This window comes from Heptranchias perlo, chromosome 2 (assembly GCF_035084215.1).
Source record: "Heptranchias perlo isolate sHepPer1 chromosome 2, sHepPer1.hap1, whole genome shotgun sequence".
Taxonomy (NCBI): domain Eukaryota; kingdom Metazoa; phylum Chordata; class Chondrichthyes; order Hexanchiformes; family Hexanchidae; genus Heptranchias; species Heptranchias perlo.
In genome coordinates this window covers 9,576,049-9,603,176 of record NC_090326.1, presented here as the reverse complement: position 1 = coordinate 9,603,176, position 27,128 = coordinate 9,576,049, and the positions used below count along the sequence as shown (strand labels likewise).

Below are 27,128 nucleotides of genomic sequence, written 5' to 3'. Positions count from 1 at the left end.
GATGCTGCCAAGGTCACAGTAAATGAAGAGATAGTTGAGATACTGGATGGGCTAAAAATTGATAGAGGAGGTACTAGAAAAGCTAGCTGTTCTTCAAGTAGATAAGTCACCCGGTCCAGATGGGATGTATCGTAGGTTGCTGAGGGAGGACAGAGTAGATAGAGAAACTGGTCCCATTGGTGGAGGGGTCAAGAACCAGAGGACATAGATTTAAGGTGATTGGCAAAACAACCAAAGGCGACATGAGGAAAAACTTTTTTCGAGTGGTTATGATCTGGAATGGACTGCCTGAGGGGGTGGTGGAGGCAGATTCAATCGTGGCTTTCAAAAGGGAATTGGATAAGTACTTGAAGGGAAAAAAATTTGCAGTGCTATGGGGATAGGCCAGGGGTGTGGGATTAGCTGGATTGCTCTTGCAGAGAGCTGGCACAGACTCGACAGGCCGAATGGCCTCCTTCTATGCCGTAACCATTCTTTGATTCTTGCCCACTCACTGAACCTGTCTATAGACCTTTGCAGACTCTTTGTGTCCTTCTCACAGCTTACTTTCCCACCTAGCTTTGTATCATCAGCAAACTTAGAAATAGTTCACTCGGCCCCTTCATCTAAGTCATTAACATAGATTGTAAACAGCTGAGGCCCCAGCACTGATCTTTGCCGCACCCCTATATTTACAGCCTGCCAACCTGAAAATGACCTGTTTATTCCTACTCTCTGTTTTCTGTCCATTAACCAATCCTCTATCCTTGCTAATATATTACCCCCAACCCCATGAGCTCTTATCTTGCATAACAGCCTTTTATGTGGCACCTTATCAAATTCCTTTTGAAAATCCAAATATACGACATCCACTGGTTCTCCTTTATCTACCCTGATAGTTACATCCTCAAAAAACTCTAATAGATTTATCAAACACTATTTCCCTTTCATAAAACCATGTTGACTCTGCCTACTCATGTTATTTGTAAACAATTTTACAACACCAAGTTATAGTCCAGCAATTTTATTTTAAATTCACAAGCTTTCGGAGGCTACCTCCTTCCTCAGGTGAACGATGTGGAAAAATCTGAGGAAGGAGGTAGCTTCCGAAAGCTTGTGAATTTAAAATAAAATTGCTGGACTATAACTTGGTGTTGTAAAATTGTTTACAATTGTCAACCCCAGTCCATCACCGGCATCTCCACATCATGACTACTCATGTTATGATTTTCTAAGTGCCCTGTTACCACATCCTTAATAATGGATTCCAGAATTTTCCAGATTGCTGATGTCAGGCTAACTGGCCTGTAGTTCCCCTGTTTTCTCTCTCCCTCCTTTCTTGAATAGTGGTGTTACATTTGCTACCTTCCAATCCACTGGGACCGTTCTAGATTGTAGGGAATTTTGGAAGATCACAACCAATGCATCCACTAAGTCTGCAGCCCCCTCTTTTAGAACCCTAGGATATAGGCCATCAGATCCAGGGGATTTATTGGCTTATAGTCCAATTAATTTCTCCAGTACTTTGACTTAAAATAATTAATATTAGTAAAGTTCCTCACTCTTGTTAGACCCTGGGTTCCCCTTTATTTCTGGTATGTTTTCAGTGCCCTCTTCTGTGAAGGCAGATACAAAATGTTTGTTTAACGTCTCTGCCATTTCCTTATTCCCCATTATAATTTCTCCTGTCCCAGCCTCTAAGGGACCCATGTTTACTTTCGCTACTCTCTTCCTTTTTACATACTTGTAGAAGCTTTTATAATCTGTTTTTATATTTCTTGTTAGTTTTCTCTCATATTGTATTTTTTCCCTCTTCAATTTTTTGGTCATCCTTTGCTGGTTTCTAAGACTCTCCCAATCCTCAGGCTTACTGCTCCTCTTCGCAACATTATAAGCCTCTTCTTTTAATCTAATACTATCCTTAACTTCTTCAGTTAGCCATGGATGGATCACTTTTCCTGTGAAGTTTTTATTCCTCAATGGGATGTATATTTGTTGAGAATCATGAAATATTTCTTTAAATGTTCGCCATTGCTTATCTACCGTCATATCTTTTAATCTAATTTCCCAATCAACCTTAGCCAACTTGCCCCTCATACCTATGTAATTGGCTTTGTTTAAGTTTAAGACACTAGTTTCGGACTTAAGTACGTCATTCTAAAACTCAATGTAAAATTCTATCATATTATGGTCCCTCTTCCCCAGAGGATCACTTACTATGAGATTACTAATTAACCCTGTCTCATTACACAGTGGAAGATCTAAAATAGCCGTTCCCTGGTTGGTTCCATGACATATTGTTGTAGGAAATTGTCTCGAATGCATTCCATGAACTAGTCGTCCAAACTACTTTTGCCAATTTGATTTTCCCACTCTATATGAAGATTAAAGTCCCTCACGATTATTGCATTACCTTTGTTACATACTCCTCTTATTTATTGATTAATACTCGGTCCAATAGTATAACTACTGTTTGGGGGACCTATAAACTACTCCCACCCATGTTTTTTGCCCCTTGTTATTTCTCATCTCCAAAGATGATCAAGCAACCCCCAGTGACAGTATACAGATACAACATCATTCAAAGTTACTGCGAAAATTACACTGAAAGTTTCCTGTTTTATCCTTCCCAATTCTATTAAACTCAGAATAATTTGATGGGGGGCAGATGTGCTGGGACATGCTACTGGTCAATTTGTTTTATTAAAGAAGATCGACTATTAGTTATAGCTGTCTGGAATGTCTCCCTGCTGGTGTGGTCCCGCCCACTTGGTCTTGATTGTGTGCTGTTATACTTTGTATATTACTGTACCTTTTGCTCACTTTTTAGTCAGTTCTGTGATTTTATGTTATATCTTCACAACAAAAACAAAAAAATGTGAATATTTGTTGTAATCCTGCTTGGCTGACAGCTGCAAGTTAAAACATTCTTATCGGCTGCAGGCTATCCGCCCCATATTGGCTGTGAGGGATGCTTCTGGTTTTGTACAGAGTTCCTGTCAACTATTCAAGTCATTCTGAATGTATTTAAAGGCTATTAGACACAAAGTCATGACCTTAAATCTGCTGTGAGGGCTATGGATGTTCACTTTGAGATCCAATCCTGTCTCTTTTTTTATAGTTTAACTGCACCCCTGTCGTCTCAGTCACTTATCCTTCTTTGGGAGAGCGCTAAGATGATTTTGAATGGGAAGAACATCGCTTTTGTTTTCAGTGAGAAGCTGGAAGCTCTTGCTGGATTGGAAGAGCGGATTTGAAAGTTAAAATCTGTTCATTGATTCAGATTTCAGCGGCTTTTTATTCTCCAACACGCTAAGAGGGAATTGGATTGTAATTTGACTTCTAAAGTTACATAGCTAATTTTGGCTGAGCATTGCTCAGTATTATGAACATGGAGGTAAGCCATGTGGATGTCTAGCCTATGATTTGCAAAAGCAGCAAAGTGATAGACTGATCCTACGGTTCAATGTTTACCTTTTGCTGCTGATAATAAAAGTGTTTCACCACTTATATTCTGAGCTCAATAAGTTGCAGGATGTGGCTCAACCTGCAAAGGTAAGAAGTCACCTGGCTGGCTTGCCTCACTACTTTTTTGTTTGGATGAGGAGACTCTGCTCTGTTTAATCCTCCCGTCATCTTGGGAGAGGTTATTCAAGCCATTAGATTCTTAGTCTTGCAAGATTCTGTGCCTGGATAGTATGTTAACAAGTGTGGACTTCCTACAAATGTTGTTGAACTCTTGGGGGCTTCTTACACTTCCAGAAAACCTATGTCCAAAGTCAGTTAGCTACCCAAAGATATATATTTTATTTTATTAATATATAGCAATAGAAGTTGTTGATGTTTCATCACCGGCTTCCTCCCGATTAGCATCCAGGAATGTATGTTGATCCACGTTGTTCTCTATGGAGTGGTTGTTGTTTACTCACAAGCCGTTCTTTATTCGTTTGTCTCCTGTGAAATGTTAACTGTTGAGTGACCAGACCAGACTCTGAGGGAGTGGGCAAAATAAACTAAAAATTCAAGTTTCGCCTAATTACTTTTAATATTACTACTTAAATGATGAGTATTTTAGGATGTATTTATGCAGCATGTTTAGTGTTGGTGTAAAACCAGAGTCAGGGTCCCACCTCTCACTGTTTGGGCTTGAAACTGCTAGGAGTATAAATCCAGTGTAATATTAAACCTGATTTACAAAGTTCCCCATGGCAATATTTTAAACCTACCTGGCCTGAAATGAAATGTTCAAAGAGGGGGGACTCTCCCCTTCGCCCTCTCTATATTTAAATTTCTAACTATTTTGTGCACGCGTTGAGGTCTATCCTAAAACAGTACAGTTAAGAATTCTAGTGAGCAGTGTAAACAGGGCTCTGCCCGGCTGGAACCCAGATTGCAGCCATCAGTCTGAGACCGGTAAGCTGCAATACAAATAGATCCTTATATATGAAGTATTTACTCTTACACTTACCTTCTCCTTTTATGTGACCAGATATGTATGTGCGGTATACCGTATTGGTAATATTGTATTATAAGTGAAAGATTCTAAAGGAGGACCATTTTTTTTGTACACGACTGCAGAAATCATCTAGCAAAGGTACAGCTGCGACCAGTCTCTCTCAAGCTCGTGGAACAGAGACAGCGACAGAAGACCATACCACCCCCTTCCAGCCTACGGTTTATTCCAAAGAAAAATGGCCTGCGACCAGTAGTGAAAATGCGGAACATAACCGGACCAATAACCTCTGTGAAAGGGAGCAGTTTTAGGAAGGTTAGTGACCACTCTAGTCTTAGTGTGGCCAGTACTGCATTTTGAATCTAGTATACCTCATGCCTGTCAGACACTTTTCTAAGCTGTGAACCTTGATGTCAGCCTTGGCTCAGTGGGTAGCACTTTCGCCTCTGAGTCAGAAGGTTGTGGGTTCATAGGCCCACTGTCGGAGTTGCCGTCTTTTGGATGGGACGTTAAACCTAGGCCCTCTCAGCCAGACGCAGAAGATCCCATGGCACTGTTAGAAGAGGAGCAGAAGAGTTCTATAGGAACAGGAGATGAAATTTAACGCAGAGAAGTGTGAAGTGATGCATTTTGTTAGGAAGAATGAGGAGAGGCAATATAAACTAAATGATACAATTTTAAAGGGGGTGCAGGAACAGAGAGACCTAGGGGTGCACATACACAAATCTTCGAAGGTGGCAGGACAAGTTGAGAAGGCTGTTAAAAATCCTGGGCTTTATTAATAGAGGCATAGAGTACAAAAGCAAGGAAGTTGTGCTAAACCTTTATAAAACACTGGTTAGGCCTCAGCTGGAGTATTGTGTTCAATTCTGGGCATCACACTTTGGGAAGGATGTGAAGGCCTTAGAGAGGGTGCAGAAGAAATTTACTAGAATGTAAATTATAGTAAATCTCTTCTATTAGAATTTAGTAAAAGATTCTAATAATCTAGAATTCGGTTTCAGTTCAGACGGACTTCAGTTATATGGATAGACTGGAGAATCTGGGATTCTTCTCCTTTAGAATGGAGAAGGTAGGGGAGATTTGATAGAGGTGTTCAAGATCATGAACTGTTATGACGGAGTAAATAAGTAGAAACTGTTTCCAGTGGTGGAAGAGCCAGTAACCAAAGGCCATAGATTTAAGGTGATCGGCAAAAGAGCCAGAGGCGACATGAGGAAACTTTTTTTAGCGAGTTGTAATGATCTGGAATGCACTGCCTCAAAGGGTGGTGGAAGCAGATGCAATAGTAACTTTCAAAAGGGAATTGGATAAATACTTAAAGAGAAAAAATTTATAGGGCTATGGGGAAAGAGCAGGGAATGGGACTAAATGGATAGCTCTTTCAAAGAGCCGGCACAGACACAATGGGCTGAATGGCCTCCTCCTGTGTTATACCTACTAATGAGTAGGCCATTTAGCTTTTCGAGCTAGTTCCACCATTCAGTGAGATCATGGCTGATCTGTGACCTAACTCCGTATACCCACCTTGGCCCTAAATCCCTTAGATTTTTGTTCACCAAAGGTATTATCAATCTCAAATTTTAAATCCAACAATTAAGCTAGCTGCCATTTGCAGAAGAAAGTTCCAAACTTCTACCACATGTGTAGAAGTGTTTCCTAACTTCACTCCTGAAAGTCCTGGCTCTAATTTTTAGGCTATATTCCCTTGTCTAAGACTCCCCAACCAGCGGAAATAGTTTCTCTCTATCTACCCTATCAGTTCCCCTTAATATCTTGAAAACTTTGATCAAATCACCCTTCAATCTTCTAAATTCCAGGGAATACAACTCCCTGGTGACCTGGTCAATATTTATCCCTCAAACAACATCTCTAAAACAGATTATCTGGTCATTATCTCATTGATGTTTATGGGAGCTTGCTGTGCACAAATTGGCTGCCGTGTTCCCTACATTACAACAGTGACTACACTTCAAAAGTACTCCATTGGCTGTAAAGCACTTTGGGACGCCCTGAGGTTGTAAAAGGTGCAATATAAATGCAAGTCTTTCTTTAAGCTAATTGTGCACATTTTGTTCATACATGATGATGGAGAGGATAACAGATAAAAGGTTTTAATCAGCTTGTTTTTCCAGGGCCAAGCATGATTTCTTTCTTTACTAGGTGTAATTTGCAATTCTGTCCATATATTAGATTCAAATGGTCTGCTTATGTGTAACAAGGCTGCCCCTGACATCTAAAATTGCTCCCTTGTCACTTGCCCTTTATAGTAAGACTTCAAACTCCCACTTAAATGTAGTTTTAAGTGGGGTAGCTTTGCGCTGGAGCTGAAACAGTCACATACTTTTGCACATCTTGATCCAATGGCACAAGAAACTGAGCAATTTATTTTAATGGCTCTTATTTGATTTGGTGTGCACGACATGCTCCCGCCTCCCGTGCGCACAGCGGCTTTTTCCAAGAGAGTAAATTAATGAATTCTTTATTGCTTATTTGGGAAATACGTCAGCCTTAATATTCACGGGGAGGTGGGGGGTGCGGTGGAGGCCGAAGAACCCCGCAGGGCCAGGGACGCGGAGGTCATGCTGAATTTAACGGCAGGACCTCTATCTTTTTTTTCTTCCGTTACCCGCCTGGTAGCTGGCCAAATTGACAGCCTGGCCTGCTGCCGGGCGGGAAAACCTGCGGCAGGAGGCCACAGCCTGGGACCCTTGGGAACCCCCGGTAATCGGCGCGGGGTGGGGGGGGGGGAAGAGTTCGGCTTTCGGGACTTGAGGGGGAGTGGGATCAGCCGTGATCGGCTGGAGGGAGAGACAGGCCGTTGGTGCTGGACGGGGGAGGTCGCGATTGCAGTAGGTGGGAAGAGAGAGGCTGCAGTCGGCAGTAGGGAGGGCTGGGGGGAAGACTCCTGCTCCTCCTGGCCCACGACGAGTGCTGCAAAAGGCACTAACCTGCTGCACCCTCCTCCCTTTCAATACCGGGCTTCCCGAGCCCTGGGAAACCAGCGAGGCAGCAATGAATTTTAAATCGAGTTCCCAACTGCAATGATTTAAATATGTTAATGAAGTGTCCCACATCTCCATAGTGGGATGCGCGGATGCCACGAAACCCACCGTAAAAAAGGCAACAGGCGCCTATGCGCTGGGCTGGAGTCGCGTTCCCCATTTTTTTCACTTTTAACTCCCCAACTGTCTCCCGCTCGTCGGGCAAGCGCTTAATATCGGGGACATCCATTCTCTCTTCTTTTTTAATTCCTTTTTTTCCCTCAATCTTTCTTTATAGTAGTTATGTGTGGTCACTCATTGTTGGAGGGCAGCCACTTATTCTAAACGGAAGTGCTGCAGCTTATAATGTGACATTGTTGAGTTAGAATCGATTGGTCTGTCAGCTGGTTTCCTTCTCTTACTATATGCTCAGATCAGATTGACTGGAACCAGTTGGTATCCCAGTGCAATCCTACTTTCTCAAACATAATGCGTTGCTATGGAGAAAGTGTCTTGCCACAATTAGCACACTTGGTGATTAAATGAATTCTAGTTAGTGCAGGACAGGTGCTACAGTATGTATAGTTATTACTTGTATTTGTAGACATTTAACAGTTTTTTAAAATTGTTTGTTCAAAACAGATCCAATATTCCGACTCCCAGATAAAAGTCCTGTTTGGTGTGCTGAATTATGAGAGTCACAAGAATCCAACCCTGTTGGGCTCCTCAGTCTTTGGACTTGATGACACGTATAAAACATGGAGGGAGTTTGTGTTACGGAGTTTGAAAGCTGGAAAAGTGAGAGAGACACATCCTTATTATTTTGTGAAAGTGAGTTTAAAGTCCTGTACTACACCAGATAAAATGATGTCTATTTCAGTATTCTACACAAATTGCCAATAATGACATGATTACTTGGTGGGTATTGGTTCTACCGCACTGTGTTCTTGAAATACTCGGTGGTACATTCATTCATAAGCATCTCTAACTGTTAAAATTAATATATTTATTAGCTATGAAAGGAACATCCTGATACCCTCCTATGTCGTTGTAACTTAAAGTTGCTTGCTCATTAAGTAAAGAGCTGGAAAGATCTCCAATATTTGGCATGCATCGTCCAGTGTGGTACTGATCTATACACATAAGAAAGGTTCTGGGCTCAATGCTGAGTTCAGATGGGGCAGCAATAGTATCATAGGTGCAGCACAGGAGGAGGCCAGTTGGCCCATCGTACCTGTGAAAGAGCTATCCAATTAGTCCCATTCCCCTGCTCTTTCCCCATAGCCCTGTAAATTTTTTCCCTTCAAGTATTTATCCAATTCCCTTTTGAAAGCTATCATTGAATCTGCTTCCACCACCCTTTCAGGCAGTGCATTCCAGATCATAACAACTCGCTGCGTTTTAAAAAAAAATGTTTCCTTATGTCACCTCGGCCTCTTTTGCCAATCACCTTAAATCTGTGTCCTCTGGTTACTGACCCTTCTGCCACTGGAAACAGTTTCTCCTTATTCGCTCTATCAAAACCGTTCATGATTTTGAACACCTCTATCAAATCTCCCCTTAACCTTCTCTGTTCCAAGGAGAACAATTCCAGCTTCTCCAGTCTATCCACATAACTGAAGTCCAGCCTCCCTGGTACCATTCTAGCAATAGAACCACTGCAATTGGTCATGGCACTTATGGACTGAAGAGGGGGAAAGTCAACCAGGGCTCCTGCTTGTGGGGCATGAGGAGAGACTGGGGCTTGGTGGTGATCCATTCCACCGCCAGAGTTCATTATCTGGGCCCTCATTTGGGTGAAATACTGGAGGGTGCCTGTGAACAGCGCTCCAGGATGAATCAGCAGTTACAGGTACGAAGAGGAGAAAATAAATCATTGTCCTTGCCTCTGCTACACAGTGAGTTTCAGCTCCCAGTCATTCGAGTCTAATTCCACCCCACTCCATCAACTATATTACACTTGCATGATGCTCCATAACCTTGTGTATCCTTCCTTTGAGATTGTGTCCATCTGTATCTTAAAACTTCTGAAAGACTCGCCTATTAGCAGCATTGCTCTCTGCTGGCTGGGTCATTGGGTTACATGTTTGTTTCTGGATGTGTCGTTCTCTCACATGACGTTGCAGTAGACCTGTCCTAAAGACATTTGGAATTGTCGTAATTCCTTCTGTAAAACTTAGCCTAAATACCAAAAGGTGGGTAAATTCTATCTGACGTCCACATGAAAACAAGAGTACTAGTATAAGTGTCAGTGTATGGTCATCTTTGTAGATGGCCCAAGTGCCCAGTTTCTCCTTATTTACTCTAGTAATTAAGGAGTACCTGGCCCAGCATCCATCCAATCAATTCAAAGATAATTTTATTCCACCACAGTGGCTATGTACGGGCTACTTTTAAGCAGGTAGTCTTTAGAAGAGGCAGCAACTTAAAATTTCACCAAGCATTATTACCTGCACCCAGCTATAAATCTGACCAATTTCAATTGTATTTCTGAATCTGTCATTGATGTAAATTTAAAAACACCAACTCTGAGCCCCCAAACATACTTTCCGACAAGGCATCTGAATGAACAAAGTATAAATAAGTACACTTTGTTGCAGTTTTGTTTGTTCAGATGCCTTGTTTGAAATGAGGTTTGTTTAAGTTTCTCCTCTGTGGATTAATGAGATTGTGCAGAGTTGCATTGTGATCCTGTTCTTCTCCATTGGGGGGCAGGAGAAGATGTAAGAATCCTGATTCTAAATCATATGCCCCTCATTTCACAGTACAATGACTGAATCATTACAAGTTGATCTCCATACTATCGGATTTTTATTTTGTCTTCCAATTTTTTGAAGACAGTTTCTCATTTCTCAAGACCAACCTAAATTCCAAATTTAGTCTTCCATCATTTGTTGACATTTGGCCTCACTGTCTCCTCCGATCTCAAGCAGAACTCTCACATCTCTTCTTTTCATCTTGCTGTAACTGTATCAAGAAGCACAAACATTTTGTCTCAACAACTTTTAATTCTCTGTAAAGAACAAGTCTGTCTGAGATTTGAATACTGCGCCAGTATCTGGGAAAGCGCTTCTAACACTTGTCTTGCACTCCAGGACAAGTTACAAGAAAAACCTTGTCTGACATGAGCTCCTTCTTGGCTCCATCCTCCCTGTGTTGCAGCCTTTCTTGTCTTTCTGATTTATTGATATTACCATTTGTCAACGATCCTCTGAACTTTCCTCTTTTGTTCTTCCTAAAGTGCAAATTTGTCATCCAACACACTCTGCTGTGTGCTCACTGTTTTGAAATCAAGACTACTGCTCTTAAATTATTATTTCCCAGGACCTCAAATCCTTGCAACTTCTTACCTCCCTTGGTTTTCAGCCTTTTAAAACCCAAGCACGCTATTACCCAGTTACTGGTTATATCGGGCTTGATTTTCCCAGGAAATTGCGGGTGCGTTGTGGGCAGGGGGGCTCCGAAAATCGGAGAAATCCCGTTCAGGTTCGGAGTCCGGCTCCAACCCGCTGACTTCCGGGATCCCCATTGACGTGAGTGCCTCCCGAATGGGGAAGTCCCACCGGCAATTAAAGCCAGCGGAATGATCATTTACACAGTTGTTGAGGTAGTTTAAGTACTTGAAGTACTTAATTTTCTCCACATTTTGGCAGGGGTGCGATTTTGAAGCATCCTCAGCGTGTTTTCCGTGCTGTGGGAAACACACCACGTTGCAACATACGTGTTTCAGCCAGCAGCCAGTGAGACATTCAAATGCTTATTTGACAGATGGGGAGAAAAGGTCACTTATTGCAGCAGCGCACTGTTATTTCGGACAAAAGTTTTTGGCTGCAAAATCTTTGTGTTTTCACTGAAAATTCTTACTTTCCACTCAAAATTCTGCTGTTCAAACATATTTAACTACTTTGCGGACCCCTCAAGCTCACACCATCAGGATGGGGGGGGCACCATGACTGCATTCACCACTACATCCAAGGACGAGCAACATCACCAGCCTCGCCAGGCACGGCGTCCACCTTCGCCACATGGAGCTCCACAACACAGTGCTGCGCCACAGGCACCTGCATAAGAGAATGGAGGGCAACAACAGAGAGCGACATCGTAGGAGGCACTACCCTCGCAACAGGGTGTTCAGACCGAGGCTCAGCTTCCTGAGGAGCAGTGCATACGGAGGCTTAGAGTCAGTCGCCAGGTAGTCGCAGATATTTGCAGCCTCCTTCATGCCGAGCTGCTCCCGGCTGGGCCGAACAGCATCTCCTTACCTGTTGCTGTCAAAGTCACCACTGCCCTCAACTTCTTCGCCTTCGGATCATTCCAGGGTGCCACCGGGGTCTCTCAGTCGTCTGCACACAAGTGCATAAGGCAGGTCGCCGACAGCTTGTTTCGCAGGGCTTCGCACTACGTCAACTTCCCCATGGATGACCTCAGCCAGACGGAGAGGGCAGTGGGATTCCACTCTGTGGCTGGTTTCCCACAGGTGCAGGGTGTAATCAATTCCACCCATATAGCAATATGAGCACCTTCTTAACGAGCCAGGACTCTTCATCATCAAGAAGGACTATCACTCCATCAACACTCAGCTCGTTTGTGACTACCGCAAAAGATTTCTTCACTTGTGCAACAGATTCCTTGGCAGCTGCCCCAATTCCTTCATTCTCCGGGAATCCAACATCCCGCCCCTCTTCCACACACTGAGCACCCTTAAGGGCTGGTTCCTCGGGCACACATGGCTCATGACACATCTGAGGAACCCCATCACCGAGCAACAGCGTCGATATAACGACAGCCACATTGCCACCAGGTCTACAATTGAGCATGCTATAGGGCTGCTCAAGATGTGATTTAGGTGCCTTGATCGTTCTGGGGGAGCGCTTCAATACGCACCAGACAGAGTGGGATGCATTATAGTCGTGTGTTGTGTCCTGCACAACATGGCACAACAGAGAGGGGTGCCGCCGGAGGAGGCCCCATCCACATCTGCCACCCACATTGAGAAGGAGGCGGAGGAGCAGGATCAGGAGCAACCCATGGGCAGAGCAGCGTCTCACCTAGCTTCTCGTGAGGCATGGGAGTCATTAATATGTGAACGGTTCTCCTAACGTCAGAGTAGAATCCAGTCCACACATCACCTGGATAGAGCAGTGCCCACACCGGCCCCCACCCCTCCCTGCACAAAACAGGCCTGCAACTACACATGCACCCACTGTAGAGTGACCCAATGGGTGGCATCAAGTGTCACCGTTCATGGTGAACCTCATGAAAGGGCCCTATTACAGAAGCCAGTCAAAAATGGCCAAGACGTGGCAGTAGTGGTGACAATAATAATATTTAATGTGAGTTTAACTTAAAGCTATTATAAATAAAAAAACATAACCAACCGCCAAACACCTTTGTGCATCCCTTTCGTGCTTACAAAATCTTCGCCTTTTTCTTCCGACTTCTTCTACGTGGTGCATCCCCTGTGGCTGCAGCAGAGGTAGTGGCCGGTTGCTCTTGTTCATGCCCTGACCGATTAGATGCTTTGGGCCCACGCCCTCTGGGTTTTGGAGCCCGTGAGGGCCGCTCCAAAGACTGCTCCACTTGCACCTGTGCAGGGGCAGACTCTGCCACCTGGAAAGGAGGCAGCATTGTGGGTACTGGTTGAGAGGGGGGCAACGAGTGAGGTGTGGGAGCACTTTGAGTGGCGTCCCCACTTCCATGTCCCTTTTCGCCATCATCCCTCTCCTAGGCCAGGCCCACATCACTCCTACCACTCTACTGGACAATAGTTTGGAGGACATGTGTGAAGCCTTGTAAGGCCAGTGCTAGTGTATCTGCCCGCCTGTTTAAGGTGGCAGAATGTTGTTCACTGTGAGTCTGAATGGCCGTTGTCAGGGCCTGAATGGACTCATTTGTGAGCCATGCTTGAAGCTCAATGGAGGCTAGCCTTCTGTCCATCGCAGACATTCCCGCACTTACCCGTGACAGTATCTCAGGGAGTTGCTCACGTCCCTGTGACACTATCTCAGAGATTCCCTTCCTTACCTGTGCCACCATTCCACTCATGCAGGAGTTGGACTCCTCCATCCTCTGCGCTATTGTGGAGAGTGCGCATGGCACCGGTTCCAGCACCTCGCAAATGTGCTGCTGCCTCTCGATCGTTCTCCTTTTAAAGGATGGCACCCAGGGTTCAGCATCTGTATCCAGCTGAGCAGAGCATGGATGGGAGTGCTTCCACCGACGATGACTCTATGTAGCTGCCCCTGCCAACAGTGTCTGCTCGTGCTCACGTGTGTGGTAACTCACCAGGTGCCAACCCAACTAACTGAGGATGGGGACCCACCGAGGTGTGAGTAGCTGCGCTGGTGGATGGCTCGCTCAGATGTGACAGTGCACCCTCAGAGGCCGGCAGGTCCTCTGAGGAATCTCCCACTGCCGTCACAACGGTCGCCCTGTAAGAGAACAGAAGACAATATTAAGCATCATCACAAATGTGTCATGTTGCGATGAGCATACTGAGGTCCTGAAGATGGCAGGGCACGTTAATATCAATTCATATTGTGTGTGCTGAATGTTAAAATTCCACCACCAGACGTTTGTCGGGTGCCAGTCTCTGCGTCCCCGATGGACAGGCACTTGGAGGTTCGGCTGAGCTCCAGCGCCTCCTGCTCCACGCCTGTGAGGACGACGATTTGTTGCGGCCACCCCTCCGGTCCTCGTCCTCGCCCGTGCATTCTGAGCTCTCTTCTAGAAGGGGAGAAAGTACAGGCGCGTGAGTGATGGTGACGTGGCCAATCGATAAATGCATTGGTTTGGGTACGGCTGACTGTGAAAGAGATGCATCAGAGGGTGAGTATGAGACAGACCAAAGACATTGTTTGAGGATTGGTAGTGGTGGGGTGACTAATGGGGAGGTGAGAAAGTGCAGGTAAGTTGAGGATGAGCCTTAAGTGGGTGTGTGGAGTGATGTGATAGAGTAGTGTTGGCACTGCAGAATGAGTTGGGGAGTGGGGGTGGTGATGTGGAAGATGGAATGTAGGAGAATGAGTAAGTGTACTTGTTTTGGCTGACCTAGTTAGGTCATTGAAGCTCTTCCTGCACTGGATCCAGCTGGGGGAGATGCTGCTGCTGGTGACGTCCTCTGCCACCTCGATCCAGGCCGCCTTGGTGGCAGAGGCAGGCCACTTCCTCCCTCCTCCAGGTAGAACACATCCCTCCTCCTCCTCACCCCATCCAGTAGCACCTGGAGTGAGGCATCATTGAATTTTGGAGCAGCCTTGTCCCTGTGCAGCTCCATTGTGGTGTGTGGATGTTTGCTCCAGGAGCAGCCATTGGAGGACTGCCCCTTTAAATAGAGCTCCTTCAGCTGACAGCCTGTGATGTGGGTGCGCAGTCCGCCCGCTGCGCAGGTTTCGGACAGCAAACCTGGAAGCCACGTTAAGCGGCTCCAATTGACTCACGATCGCAGGCGAAACGGACATTTTGTTATTGGGCGTGTTACCTACGCACCCAATCACCCCCCTGCTGCCATCCCGCCTCCCCGCTAATATCGGGGCCATCGAGTCTACAGCACAGAAATAGGCCATTGGGCCCAACTGGTCTATGCTGGCATTTATGCTGCACACGAGCCTTTTCCCGCACCTCTTCATCTAACCCTGTCAGCATAATTTTCTATTCCTTTCTCCCTCGTGTGTTTAATCTAGCTTCTCCTTAAATGCATCTGAGCTATTTGCCTCAACTACTCCTTGTGTTAGCATGTTCCACATTCTTACGACTCTTTGGGTAAAGAAGTTTCTCCTGAATTCCCTATTGGATTTATTGGCGACTATTTTATATTTATGACCTCCAGTTTTGGTCTCCCCCGCGAGTGGAAACATCTTCTCTACGTCTACCCTATCAAACCCTTTCATTATTAGGTCACCCCTCAACCTTCTCTTTTCTAGGGAAAAGAGCCCCAGCCTGTTCGATCTTTCCTGCTAAGTATATCCTCTCAGTTCTGCTCTCATCCTTGTGAATCTTTTTTGCACCTTCTCCAATGCCTCTATATCCTTTTTGTAATATGAAGACTAGAACTGTTCACAGTACCCCAAGTGTGGTCTAACCAAGGTTCTATACAGGTTTAACATAACCCTTCTGCTTTTCAATTCTACTCTTCTACAAATGAACCCCAGTGCTTGGTTTGCTTTTTTATGGCCTTATTAACCAGCAACAGACCATGAAATAACGTATGATAGTATATTGTAACCACTGAAATTGTAATAAACAAATTCTCAATGTACCTTTCTGTAATTTGTTATTATGTTAAATAGAAAATGCCTGTTTTTCAGACATGTGATTTAAAAAAAACAGTAAAGAAGGAAAGAAAGAATTAAGTTGTGTTTATGTAGAGTCCTTGGTGTTCTCAGTATCTTCCAAAACCATTGGCACAGATTTTGCTGTGAAAATAACGGTGAGGCTGACAATGCTCACCTTTACTTATGCGCAAATTGGACAGTAACTTCAGGTGAGCGGAGATGTGCAGTTAAACGCAAAAATTCGGAAGTTGCTGTCCGAGATGCCCCGTTCCTCTGTAAACTGTGCGAAAATAGCATCTCGCCGTCCGACCCACCATTCAAATATATTGAACGGCTTGAAGTTCCTGTACTGACGTCGTAGATACGAACTAAATTTGCCACAGAAGGTTAGGGCTTGTCTATTCCAGTCTAAGTACCCTTTTAACGCCACGGTAAGTCTTAATTACTGCCAAACAACATCTCTGGCACTGACTGTTAACTTTTACAAGTGTGGAGTCTCATTCCTTCAGCTTTTAATTATTGTTTTCTCTTTTTCCCTCTCAATCCAGCCTTTCTTTCCCTCTCTTCATTTCGCTTTCTGTACCTGATTTGACCTTAAATTCACTATTCTCACTTACACTTCCTGGTTCAGACTCGACTCTGCGCTGCTCATTAACGATTCTTCAATCTGATTGGTTAAGGAGATACACAGCTGCTGGCCCTGTTCACACAGGCCCCAGATGCCCTGTAGAGGGCGTCGCACTGTGTGGATCCCCCACTGACAGTGACTTGGCCTGCAAAACTCCAGAGAATGTCTTTGGGCAAGTGCAAGTCTAACGCTGCTCATAGCAAAATCCGGCCCAATGAATTACTTTTGAAGTTCATTCACTTGTTTTATAGTCAAACATGGCAGCTAATTTGTGCACAGACTGCAAATGAGATAAATGACCACTTAATCTGTTTTGGTAATAGTTGAGCGAGGAATGTTGCCCAGGGCACTCCCTGCTAATGCCATAGGATCCCACGCATTCATCTGAACAGACAGATGTTGCCTTGGGTTAACATCCATCTGAAAGACAGGATCTCTGACAATGTAGCATTTCTTCAGTACCACACTGAATTGTCAGCCTAGATTAAATGCTTACGTATTAAACCAACAACTTTCTTACTTAAAGGCAAGAGTGCTACCACTGGGCTAGTTTGAAAGCTGCATGGGGTATATTGTGTTGGAGAGTTAAACATCAAACTATTCTTGTTGCAGGCTGATGTTACTGGTGCCTATGACGCCATTCCTCATGCCAAGTTAATGGAAGTGATTTCAGGCATACTAGATCCCAAAGTACAAGAGAGCTACTGCAGCCGACGTTACACAAAGGTCTGGATGGATTCTACTGGACAAATTAGAAAGTCATTCAAAAGACAGGTACAGACTAGCGGTATTCGGTGTGGGCATTATATGAGGGCCGGTGGTCTCGTGACTGAATATAGCTGCTTGAAAATTTGAGGAGTATTGTTAACTTTTCTTACTTTGAATTCTGGCCCCCTCTGTAAACTTGAGCTCATCCAAAACTTTGCTGCCTGTATCCTAACTCGCACCAAGTCCTGTTCACCCATCACTCCTGCGCTCGTTGACCTACATTGGCTCCCGGTCCGGGAATGCCTCGATTTTAAAATTCTCATCCTTGTGTTCAAATCCCTCCCTGTCTCTGTAACTTCCTCCAGCCCTACAACCCTCCGAGATCTCTGATTTCCTCCAATTGTTGCTTCTTGTGCATCCCCGATTTTAATCGTTACACCATTGGCGACCGTGCCTTCAGCTGCCTAGGCCCTAAACTCTGGAATTCCCTCCCTAAGCCTCTCCAACTCTCTACCTCTCCTTTTTTAAGACGCTCCTTAAAACCTACCTCTTTGACCAAGCTTTTGGTCACCTGTCCTAATATCTTCTTATGTGGCTCGGTGTCAAATTTTGTTTGATAGTTGCTCCTGTGAAGCGCCTTGGGACGTTACTACATTAAAGGAACTATATAAATCCAAGTTGTTGTTGTACGTGGACTATAAATCTAGGTTCTGTGTAAATTTTAGGCCTAAAAGCAGCATTTAAAAAAAAAAGTCAACATTATTTGCAGATGTTCTATATGGCACTTTTGGCATACGTAGTAAAATATTAAGTAAGTACTAGACGTGCAGCCTCAAATGACTTGTAAGGCTGATTTCCATACTCTTGGAGTCAGGTAAAAGGAAGGAGGTGATCATAGAATCTTTCAGACAGCTACAGGCCATTTGGCCCATGAAGTCTTGTGTTTTTCTCCAAATGAGTCACTTGGTTTAATCCCATTCTCCTGATTGTGCCTTAAACCTATTAATATTTCTCTTTTCCAAGCAGACATCTAATTCCCTTTAAAAGAATTTATGAGCTCTGCTTCAACAACAGTTTGTGGCAACGAATTCTACTGTGTAAAGAATTCTTTTCTAACCTCCCCTTTAATTTTTTTTGTTCCCTATTTACCTTCTCATAAACCTGCACAATCTTGAAGACTTTCAACAGATCACCTTCTCAGCCCTAGTGGAAAAGGTCCTAATTTCTCGTCTGGTTTGCATAACTTTAACCCCTTATTTTTTGTCACTGGTTCTGTCCTGTTTTCAGAAACATTGTCTCATTCCACTGCATTCATGTCATTACTTTCACAAAAGACTTAAATAATCCCAGAATTTTCACCCATTAAAATATCTGATTTGTTAAACCAAATATTGACTATATGTTAAAAATGGCACAATTGCCTGTGCATTTTGTCTGTCACACTTTAGGTTTTACACTTTTCTGCTGCAGCGTTCCTGAACAAAACACTCCATTGTCACATTTAAACCTGATTGCCTGAAATTACTTATTCAAGAATGAAAGTATGTGTTCCTAAAACAGCAAGAAATGTGATTTGCTGATATGCAGATTTTGTAATTATGATTGACTTGCATTGAAGTTTCTTACAAAACAGATTGGTTCATTTGGTTGCCCATCAGGTTGATCATAATACTTTAACTCCAACTGCACATGCTTAGTAGTACCTTAGTGACTCAGTGCTGAACTTTTCCATTACTTTCATATCCTTCATATAACGGAATTTGCAAAACTACACAACACTCCAGTAAATGGTTGCACTATCTCACTTTTCTGGTCAGCCTTCAGAGGGGTAAGAACAGGTAGCCACAGCCACTGATCCGATATACTTTGAAGAGGTAAGATACAAGTTTTTAAAACCCAAGTTTAATGTCACCTCATCATTACTACTTGATTTCCTTGTCTTCTGTCCTGCTTTGTAACCATGCTGGTATTCTGTGTAAGGGTCTTGGGTCCTCTCATTCCCACACCTTTATGCATTTAAAAAAAATAGTAATGAAGCTGTTTTTCCTTCTGTTTCATACTATTGATGTTCAGGTTTCCACTATGATGGATCTGTTGCCAAACATGAAGGAGTTTGTGTCCCATCTACAGCAGCATACCTCTCTGCAAAATGCTGTATTGGTTGAGCAGGTATGACAAATTATTGTGGTTATTCCATCCTACAAACATTCGTGCTTCACATTTTTTTCCTTGCCTAAGAAGGAAGAGACTATCTAAGATGGGTGAGATGTTTCTTTGCTGCTGTTTTATTTTTAGAAACATTGGCAAAGATGTACATTATTTAATGGAGTTCAAAATCAGTTCTTAAGAGATTCAAACCCATTCTTTTCTATGAGAGTGCATTGAATAGAATGATTTAGAATATTAACTAAATTTCTACCTATCTGGCTACTTTGACAAATCCAATATTACTTCATATCTAACCATCCCAATTGAATTTGAAGTCTCTGCATGAAAGACTAATATGACTGTCACGATGTATTGATGTGGTTCATAACCTTTTTCAGATGTGCTGTTTTTTTTCCCCAGGGTCTGACATTGAACGAGAGCGCTGGACAAATGTTCACTCACTTCAAGCAGACGATTGAGAACAACACTATCAGAATTGGGGACAAGTAAGCAAAATGTTTTTGGAATATTTGATTGAGAGTTATTAAGCCAGTTTAATCATCACGTGAGATACAAGTCTGCAGAAAGATCTATTTTCAATGAGTATCCTTGCAGTCACCAGCAGGTGGTATCCGTGATTTGTGATTTTAAATTTGTTAATTGTGAAGGTAGTACTCTTGTTTTAGGCTGCACTGTTGAATCCCACACTATACAGCATTTGGTCACAATTACCAAAATACTCCTATTCAGGTTGCTCACTGTTTAAAACCAGTTGAAGGTACCTCAGCAAGATTGAGCAGTTGTACTCGACATTACAATTTAGAACAGTGCTTTCAAACTAGCTTAATAAACTTACCCTAATACAGCAACCCCAAAGCACTATGTGGAATTTCTGTCACCAGAATTATATGCACACTTTCATGTATCCACCTCATTTCCATGCTCAAAAATCTAGGAGATACTGTACACATTCAGTGACTGTGCCATGACTGCCAACAACTTTAGTTGATTAATAGTTGAGAATAAGCAGGGCACACAGTAAATAGCATTTCTAGTTAGCTCACAGCAAGGACCTTACAGCACCAGTCAATCTGGAGTGCTGCCAGAGTTTGTAAGAGAACAGGTCAGTAGGCACTAACTCTGTCGACATCATCTCCTATTAAAGAGGTAAGATCAAATACTAAACAGTTACTCTTTTGTCCTGGACTAAAGAATTGTGGTTAGACAGGTTAATTGAACAATGATCCACAGCTCATCATTATTATTTTCTACAGAAAAACAAATAAAATTGTTAGTCAGATTAGCTCTTGGACTGGAAGAGACTATAATTGTTTTAGATAACTTTAAATGTTGGGACAGGGACCTGGGTCCAACTTTTGCTTATAATGTTAAATGCATGGCTTTGTCACTCAATTTATATCCCCTTGAAGGCCCCATTTTGATGTGTACGTACACAGATTTGATTTTAGCAATAAAAGTTGTGTACAAGTGAACTTGATGCTTGTCGATGCCTGTAGTTGAAACAGAAAGCTGTGTTTGGAGCTTTCCCATACGCAGCTGATTTTGTTGCATGCATTTATGATGTGCCTCATTAATATTTTTTAAATGTTCCTTCAAAAACTGCAATGGCACTTCTTGAGTTTTGAATTTGTAAATCAAAAACAGTTGAACTAAAGTTCAAAAATTATGAAAATTATGAAAGAATTCTTTTTTATATATAGTTATAATATATATTACATGCAAAGAATGAAATCCAGTCTCCAAAAGGCTCCTTTCCCTGTTCACAGATACTATGTCCAGTGCTGTGGGATACCGCAGGGCTCCCTCCTCTCAACCTTGCTTTGCAGCTTGTGTTATGGTGACATGGAGAACAAGTTCTTTAGTGGAATTCAGGAGGATGGGTAAGTGGTAGCATCTTTTTATTTTAAATCTAGAATAGTTTTTATTTAGAAATTGAGCTTATAAATGTTGCCAGCAGTGCTAATAGCTTGCTATGAAAAGCTGCTTTCTGGCTTTGGAAGCTGGCTTTAGTTTGCAGTTTTACTTCCTTATTCCAATGATTGGTGGGAATGTTTCTTTTCCTTAGGTTGATGCTGCGATTGATTGATGACTTTTTGCTAATTACTCCACACTTATCACAGGCAAAAAGGTTTCTAAGGTATGTCATATGGAGCAAGAAGTAACTACGCATCGACTGTGAGCTGAAATGTCAATTCTTCATTCAAAGAATCATAGAATGATAGAGCACAGAAGGAGGCCATTTGGTCCATCATGCCTAAGCTGACTCGTTAGAAGAGCTATTTAATTAGTCCCATAGCCCTGTAACTTTTTCCTTCAAGTATTTATCCAATTCCCTATTGAAAGTTACTTTTGAATCTGCTTCCACCACCCTTTCAGGCAGTGCATTCCAGATCGTAACAAGTTGCTGCGTAAAAATTTTTTCCGAATGTCCTTTTTTCAATTACCTTAAAACTGTGTCCTTTGGTTACCAAAACTTCTGCCACTGTAAAATGTTTCTCCTTATTCATCTGTCAAAACCGTTCATGATATTGAACACCTCTATCAAATCTCCCCTTAACCGCCTCTGTTCTAAGGAGAACAAGCCCAGCTTCTCCAGTCTCTCCACATAACTGAAGTCCCTCATCCCTGGTACCATTCTATTAAATCTCTTCTGCACCCTCTCCAAGGTCTTGATATCCTTCTTAAAGTGTGGTACCCAGAATTGTACACACTGGTTAGGCCTCAGCTGGAGTATTGATTTGTAAAGGTTTCGCATGACTTCCTTGTTTTTGTATTCAGTGATCCTATTTACAAAGCCAAGTACCCCATACGCTTTCTTAAGCACCTTAACAACTTGCCCTGTCGCCTTCAAAGATTTGTGAATATGTACCCCCAAGTCCCTCTGCTCTTGCACCCTCCTCAAAATAGTACCATTTAGATTGTACTGCCTCTCCATGATGTTCCTCCCAAGGTTGTTGAAAGAAGGCAGAGAGAAGATTGCAGAGGGAGACTAGAGAATAGTCACTGTAACATGCCTGTTCAAGAAGGGGAGGGGGGGAAAGATAAACTGGGTAACTATAGACAAGTTGGTGAAATGGTAGTTTTGTTCAAACTCTTGAAATCCATAATTGGAGATCAAATTAATGGGCAATTGGAGATCGTAGAATAATACAGCACAGAAGGAGGCCATTCAGCCGGTCGTGCCTGTGAAAGAGCTATCCAATTAGTCCCACTCCCCTGCTCTTTCCCCATAGCCCTGTAAACTTTTCCCCTTCAAGTATTTATCCAATTCCCTTTTGAAAGTTACTATTAAATCTGCTAGCACCACCCTTTCAGGGAGTGCATTCCAAATCATAACAACTAGCTGCGTAAAACAAATTCTCATTTCCCCCCTGGCTTTTTTATGAATCATATTAAATCTGTGTCCTCTGGTTACCGACCCTCCTGCCAGTGGAAACAGTTTCTCCCTATCTACTCTATCAAAACCCCTCATAATTTTGAACACCTCTATTAAATCTCTCCTTGATCGTCTCTGTTCTAAGGAGAAAAACCTTTTGCTCTCTTGTTTTCTGTGGTCTTCTTCCCTGTGCTCATTCTGATTTAATGCCAACTGTTCTTTTTCTATCCCCTCTCCTCCTAGAATGATTGTTGTTGGCTGGGCAGTTGACTTGTATCCGAGACCTCTGCCAATACAACGCTCTAAGCAGTTGTAGAAGGCTCTAGAGAGCAGTCTGGAATTTGCTCATCCACTAATTTTGTTTTCTTTTTTAAATATTAGTTTATTTTTTCACTCATTTCCAGTAGGTAAGTGACTTGTCCCCTTGGTATCTTCCCTTGGAGGTGGGAAGATCCCTAGCCACTGACTCCATGTCCCTCCCTGGCCACTGTCTGAGGCTGAACCAGACTGTTCACAACCTTGGTATCCTATTTGATCCTGAGCTGAGCTTCTGACCCCATATCCTCTTCATCACCAAGACCACCTACTTCCACCTCTGTAATATCGCCCGTCTCCGCCCTGCCTCAGCTTATCTGCTGCTGAAACCCTCCATCCATGCTTTTGTTACCTCTAGATTCGACTATTCCAATACTCTCCTGGCCGGCCTTCCACTTTCCACCCTCCATAAACTTGAACTCATCCAAAACTTTGCTGTCGGTATCCTAACTCGCATCAAGTCCCGTTCACCCATCATCCCTTTGCTTGTTGACCTACATTGGCTCCCACTCCGGCAATGCCTCGCTTTTAAAATTCTTATCCTTGTATTCAAATCCCTCCATGGCCTCGTCCCTCCCTATCTCTGTAACCTCCTCCAGGCCTACAACCCTCCGAGATCTCTGCGCTCCTCCAATTCTGACCTCTTGTGCATCCCCGATTTCCATTGCTCCACCATTGTGGCCGTGCCTCCAGCTGCCTCGGCCCTAAGCTCTGGAATTCCCTCCCTAAAACTCTCCGCCTCTCTACCTCTCTCCTCCTTTAAGACGTTCCTTAAAACCTATCTCTTTAGCCAAGTTTTTGGTCACCTGTCCTAATATTTCTTTATGTAGTTCGGTGTTGAATTTGTCTGATAACACTCCTATGAAGCGCCTTGGGACGTTTTACTATGTTAAAGGCACAATATAAATGCAAGTTGTTGTTGAGAGGGTTTTAAGATTTACTGCAGGGAATGGATTATGGATAGCAATTCATATTGGTACATCAGTGCCCTATGGCACCAGAGCACCCAATCTTGTATATTTGTGAACTCCTACACAATTGTAAGAGTTTTTTTCCACTGCTGTGAACAAGTACTCTGTCGATCATTGAATAGATCAAACTGAACAATTAATTATTTCTGTTTCTTGATGATCAAGAATTCTGGCTGCAGGAATCCCAGAGTATGGCTGTTTCATAAGCCCCCATAAAACAGTGGTCAACTTTGCTCTTGATGAGAACCTACCAGGCTGCAGCAAGGCCAAGTCATTGCCAGAACACTGCCTCTTTCCTTGGTGTGGCTTGCTATTCGATACACAGACACTTGAAGTCTACTGTGACTATTCCAGGTAGGAGACGTATCATACTGGGCCTGTTCATGTAACCACAGTTTCTTAAGTGACAAGTTGACAATCATGGCCATACATCTGGGAGCAGTGGCCATGAAAGGAGGGTATATGGGAGGAAGGGAGGTGATCCAAGACTCCTAGCACCTCCTTGTGGGTGGTTATTCAGCGGGATCAACTGAAATTGAGAGCAGGTGACCTGACTGCTCCTCTCAGTTGGGAAATGGGATGAAGACTACATTTTAAAAGGGGGCAAGCTTTAGCATGATGCTGAGCGACAGATTCATTCCCCGATCATTTGATAGTTGAGGAATTGGGGATTTTGTTCTTATCTACTGGTTGTTCCCATCAAGAGACTTTCGCTGAGTAATACTTTTATACAAATCTGGATTCGTTACTTAAATTATAAGATAATATAATTGTGGGTTTGAATAAATAGCAAGGTAAATTGATATCTTCAAAAGGATTTGATCTTTATTTTGTGCTGTTACAGTGGAGGAATATAGTATTATGATATATGCAGGACATTGAGTATATATTGGATCAATCTTTAAAATACATGTGCGTTAATGGAATAGGAGTCGCTTATGAACCATACTTGTTTAGTTAAGAAGTCCCGATAAAATGAGGGCAAATCTGCTCCCATGCTCAGGCTGTTGACTTTCTGGGCACTTCCAATCAGTCACTATTCAGTCCTGTGGCTAAATTTCACCATGCCTCACAATGTAGTGTCAATAACCGTTCTAGTCTTGTTAGTATTTTAGAATATATGCCAATGTCTTAAAAGGTTAAATATAGTCAGCATTCACAATTTCTCTGTCAGATACTACAGACAAAAATACAGTACCGCTTCAGTTCAAATCACATGGTACAACGGTGCGCTTTAATTTAAACAGGGCTATAGGGAAAGAACAAGCGAATGGGGCTAAGTGGATAGTTCTTTCAAGGAGCCGGCACAGGCACGATGGGCTGAATGGCCTTCTCCTGTGCCGTACCTACTATGATACTAAAACGGCACTTTAGTACAAATCATGGGATTTCATTATGGAAGTTGCCATTTTGTCACTGTTGATCATGATATCCGTCAAACAATAAAACTAAACTTGCCAAAAACTAAGTAGAACCATCCACCTCATTTGAACCCCCCCACCCCCCACTCCACTTTGTATATATTAAGATTAGATTAGTACAGTGAAGTACCAGATAGCAACAAAGCTCTGGCTCCCCCCGCCCCCCGCACTGCGATCGTGACACCTCCTGCCCCCCACTGGGACGTATCTTGCCGATAGTGCCTGAATCCGACGAGCTGCATCGGCACGCCATTTGGGATGGGCAGCTCGCCAGTGTCACTTAAACGAGGCCCAGGCCTCTTCATTGCCGGAACAGACGGACTATCCATCTTTTGTCTATGGGTGGGTGGAAAATTTGGCCCTTAAATTCCACATTTTATTATTTGACAATAAATCAGTGTCACATTCATAAGTAATTTTTGGACCTGGATTATAAATTCACTTCTTTTATTCGTTCATGGGATGTGGGCGTCGCTGACGAGGCCAGCATTTATTGCCCATCCCCAATTGCCCTTGAGAAGGTGGTGGTGAGCCGCCTTCTTGAACTGCTGCAGTCCGTGTGATGACGGTTCTCCCACAGTGCTGTTAGGAAGGGAGTTCCAGGATTTTGACCCAGTGACGATGAAGGAACGACGATATATTTCCAAGTCGGGATAGTGTGTGACTTGGAGGGGAACGTGCAGGTGGTGGTGTTCCCATATGCCTACTGCCCTTGTCCTTCTAGGTGGTAGAGGTTGTGGGTTTGGGAGGTGCTGTTGAAGAAGCCTTGGCGAGTTGCTGCAGTGCATCCTGTGGATGGTTTACATTTTGGGGAATGCACAATAGTATTCCCATTGTCCTGCACACAGAGTGGTGGTATAATTAAAAGCAGAAACTTTCTCTCTTGGACCCCACCTATAACGTATTTTTAAATACTGTGAACCTTCTTGAATGCATGTTAGTCTTGTCACAAAGTTACTTGTATGTGTTTTAGAAATACCATTAATATTTTTGTTTGCATGACTGAGGAACACAGTAGTTTGCAGCTGGTGATTTATTTACTTACTGGTGATATTCTAGGTTTCCAGGCTGCCTATTGTATTCTCCCCCGATATGACTATCTTGGTTTGGTCAGGTATGCCTCTGACATGAGTAAGTTATGTGTGAACATAAGACTCGGCTCCTTGCACCATATGTAAAAATTGCTAATGATAACTGTTAGCATATGACTGAATTATATGGCAATTTGGTAATTTATTAACTTTTTAATGCATTGCTGGACATTGACATCTGACCATTCCCTTGGAAATGGTCTCTTCCTGCTGTGTTATATAATTGTCTGACTCATCTCTGCACAGTAGTACTTTTTAGGAGCTCTATGATGTAGTATTTTAAACCAGTATTATGGACAGTATTCTGTCCTACACTATGTTTCACATCATCGATGTACTTTTGGCAGTTCACTATGTCCTTTGTGGGGAAAAGGATGTAATTTTAGGAGGCATTTGTATCATAGTAAAAGCCACTTGGTGGGTGCTAGCCAAGAATTCTTGATTCAAGAAAGGCACCTCACCATATTACAGCTTCTCTCAGAGCAGGCCTATCTATCTCTCCTGGCCTAAAATATGGTTTGACTTTCAAATTATTTCCTACCATTTTATAGTTAGTGAGGGTGATGTCTGAATCATAAATCTAGGCCAAATAGTATATTTCTGATTTGTAAGTGGATTCATTTGCATGATTTTGGCCTGCATTGAATTGGATAGGTTAAATCACTACTGGGAGCAATACCACACTCAAGAGTGCAAGATACTTGTGCTAGCCCTTTCTTTGGTAAATTGCCAATATTACCCAGATACGTAGTCCGAATAC

The 27,128-nt window shown here is 43.1% G+C and overlaps 1 protein-coding gene and 1 long non-coding RNA gene across 4 annotated transcripts in view; one reads left to right on the top strand and one right to left on the bottom strand.

The window, feature by feature from the left end:
* tert (telomerase reverse transcriptase) overlaps positions 1 to 27,128 on the top strand; it is a 103,834-nt gene that overhangs the window by 30,073 nt on the left and 46,633 nt on the right. For all 3 annotated transcript variants that reach the window (XR_010966323.1, XM_068000162.1, XM_068000176.1), the window contains exons 4-11: positions 4,558 to 4,747; positions 8,059 to 8,247; positions 16,930 to 17,091; positions 19,099 to 19,194; positions 19,594 to 19,679; positions 20,961 to 21,074; positions 21,260 to 21,331; positions 24,022 to 24,210. Coding sequence is in view for 2 of the 3 variants with exons in the window: in XM_068000162.1 (XP_067856263.1) it covers positions 4,558 to 4,747; positions 8,059 to 8,247; positions 16,930 to 17,091; positions 19,099 to 19,194; positions 19,594 to 19,679; positions 20,961 to 21,074; positions 21,260 to 21,331; positions 24,022 to 24,210 (1,098 nt within the window). In the remaining variant the exon portion in view is untranslated. The remainder of the gene's footprint in view (positions 1 to 4,557; positions 4,748 to 8,058; positions 8,248 to 16,929; positions 17,092 to 19,098; positions 19,195 to 19,593; positions 19,680 to 20,960; positions 21,075 to 21,259; positions 21,332 to 24,021; positions 24,211 to 27,128) is intronic.
* On the bottom strand, positions 8,065 to 20,149 carry LOC137335080 (uncharacterized). The gene is made up of 3 exons (XR_010966325.1): positions 20,030 to 20,149; positions 10,280 to 10,383; positions 8,065 to 8,206 (listed from the first exon to the last, which is right to left on the bottom strand). It is a non-coding gene; the product is annotated as an uncharacterized lncRNA (long non-coding RNA).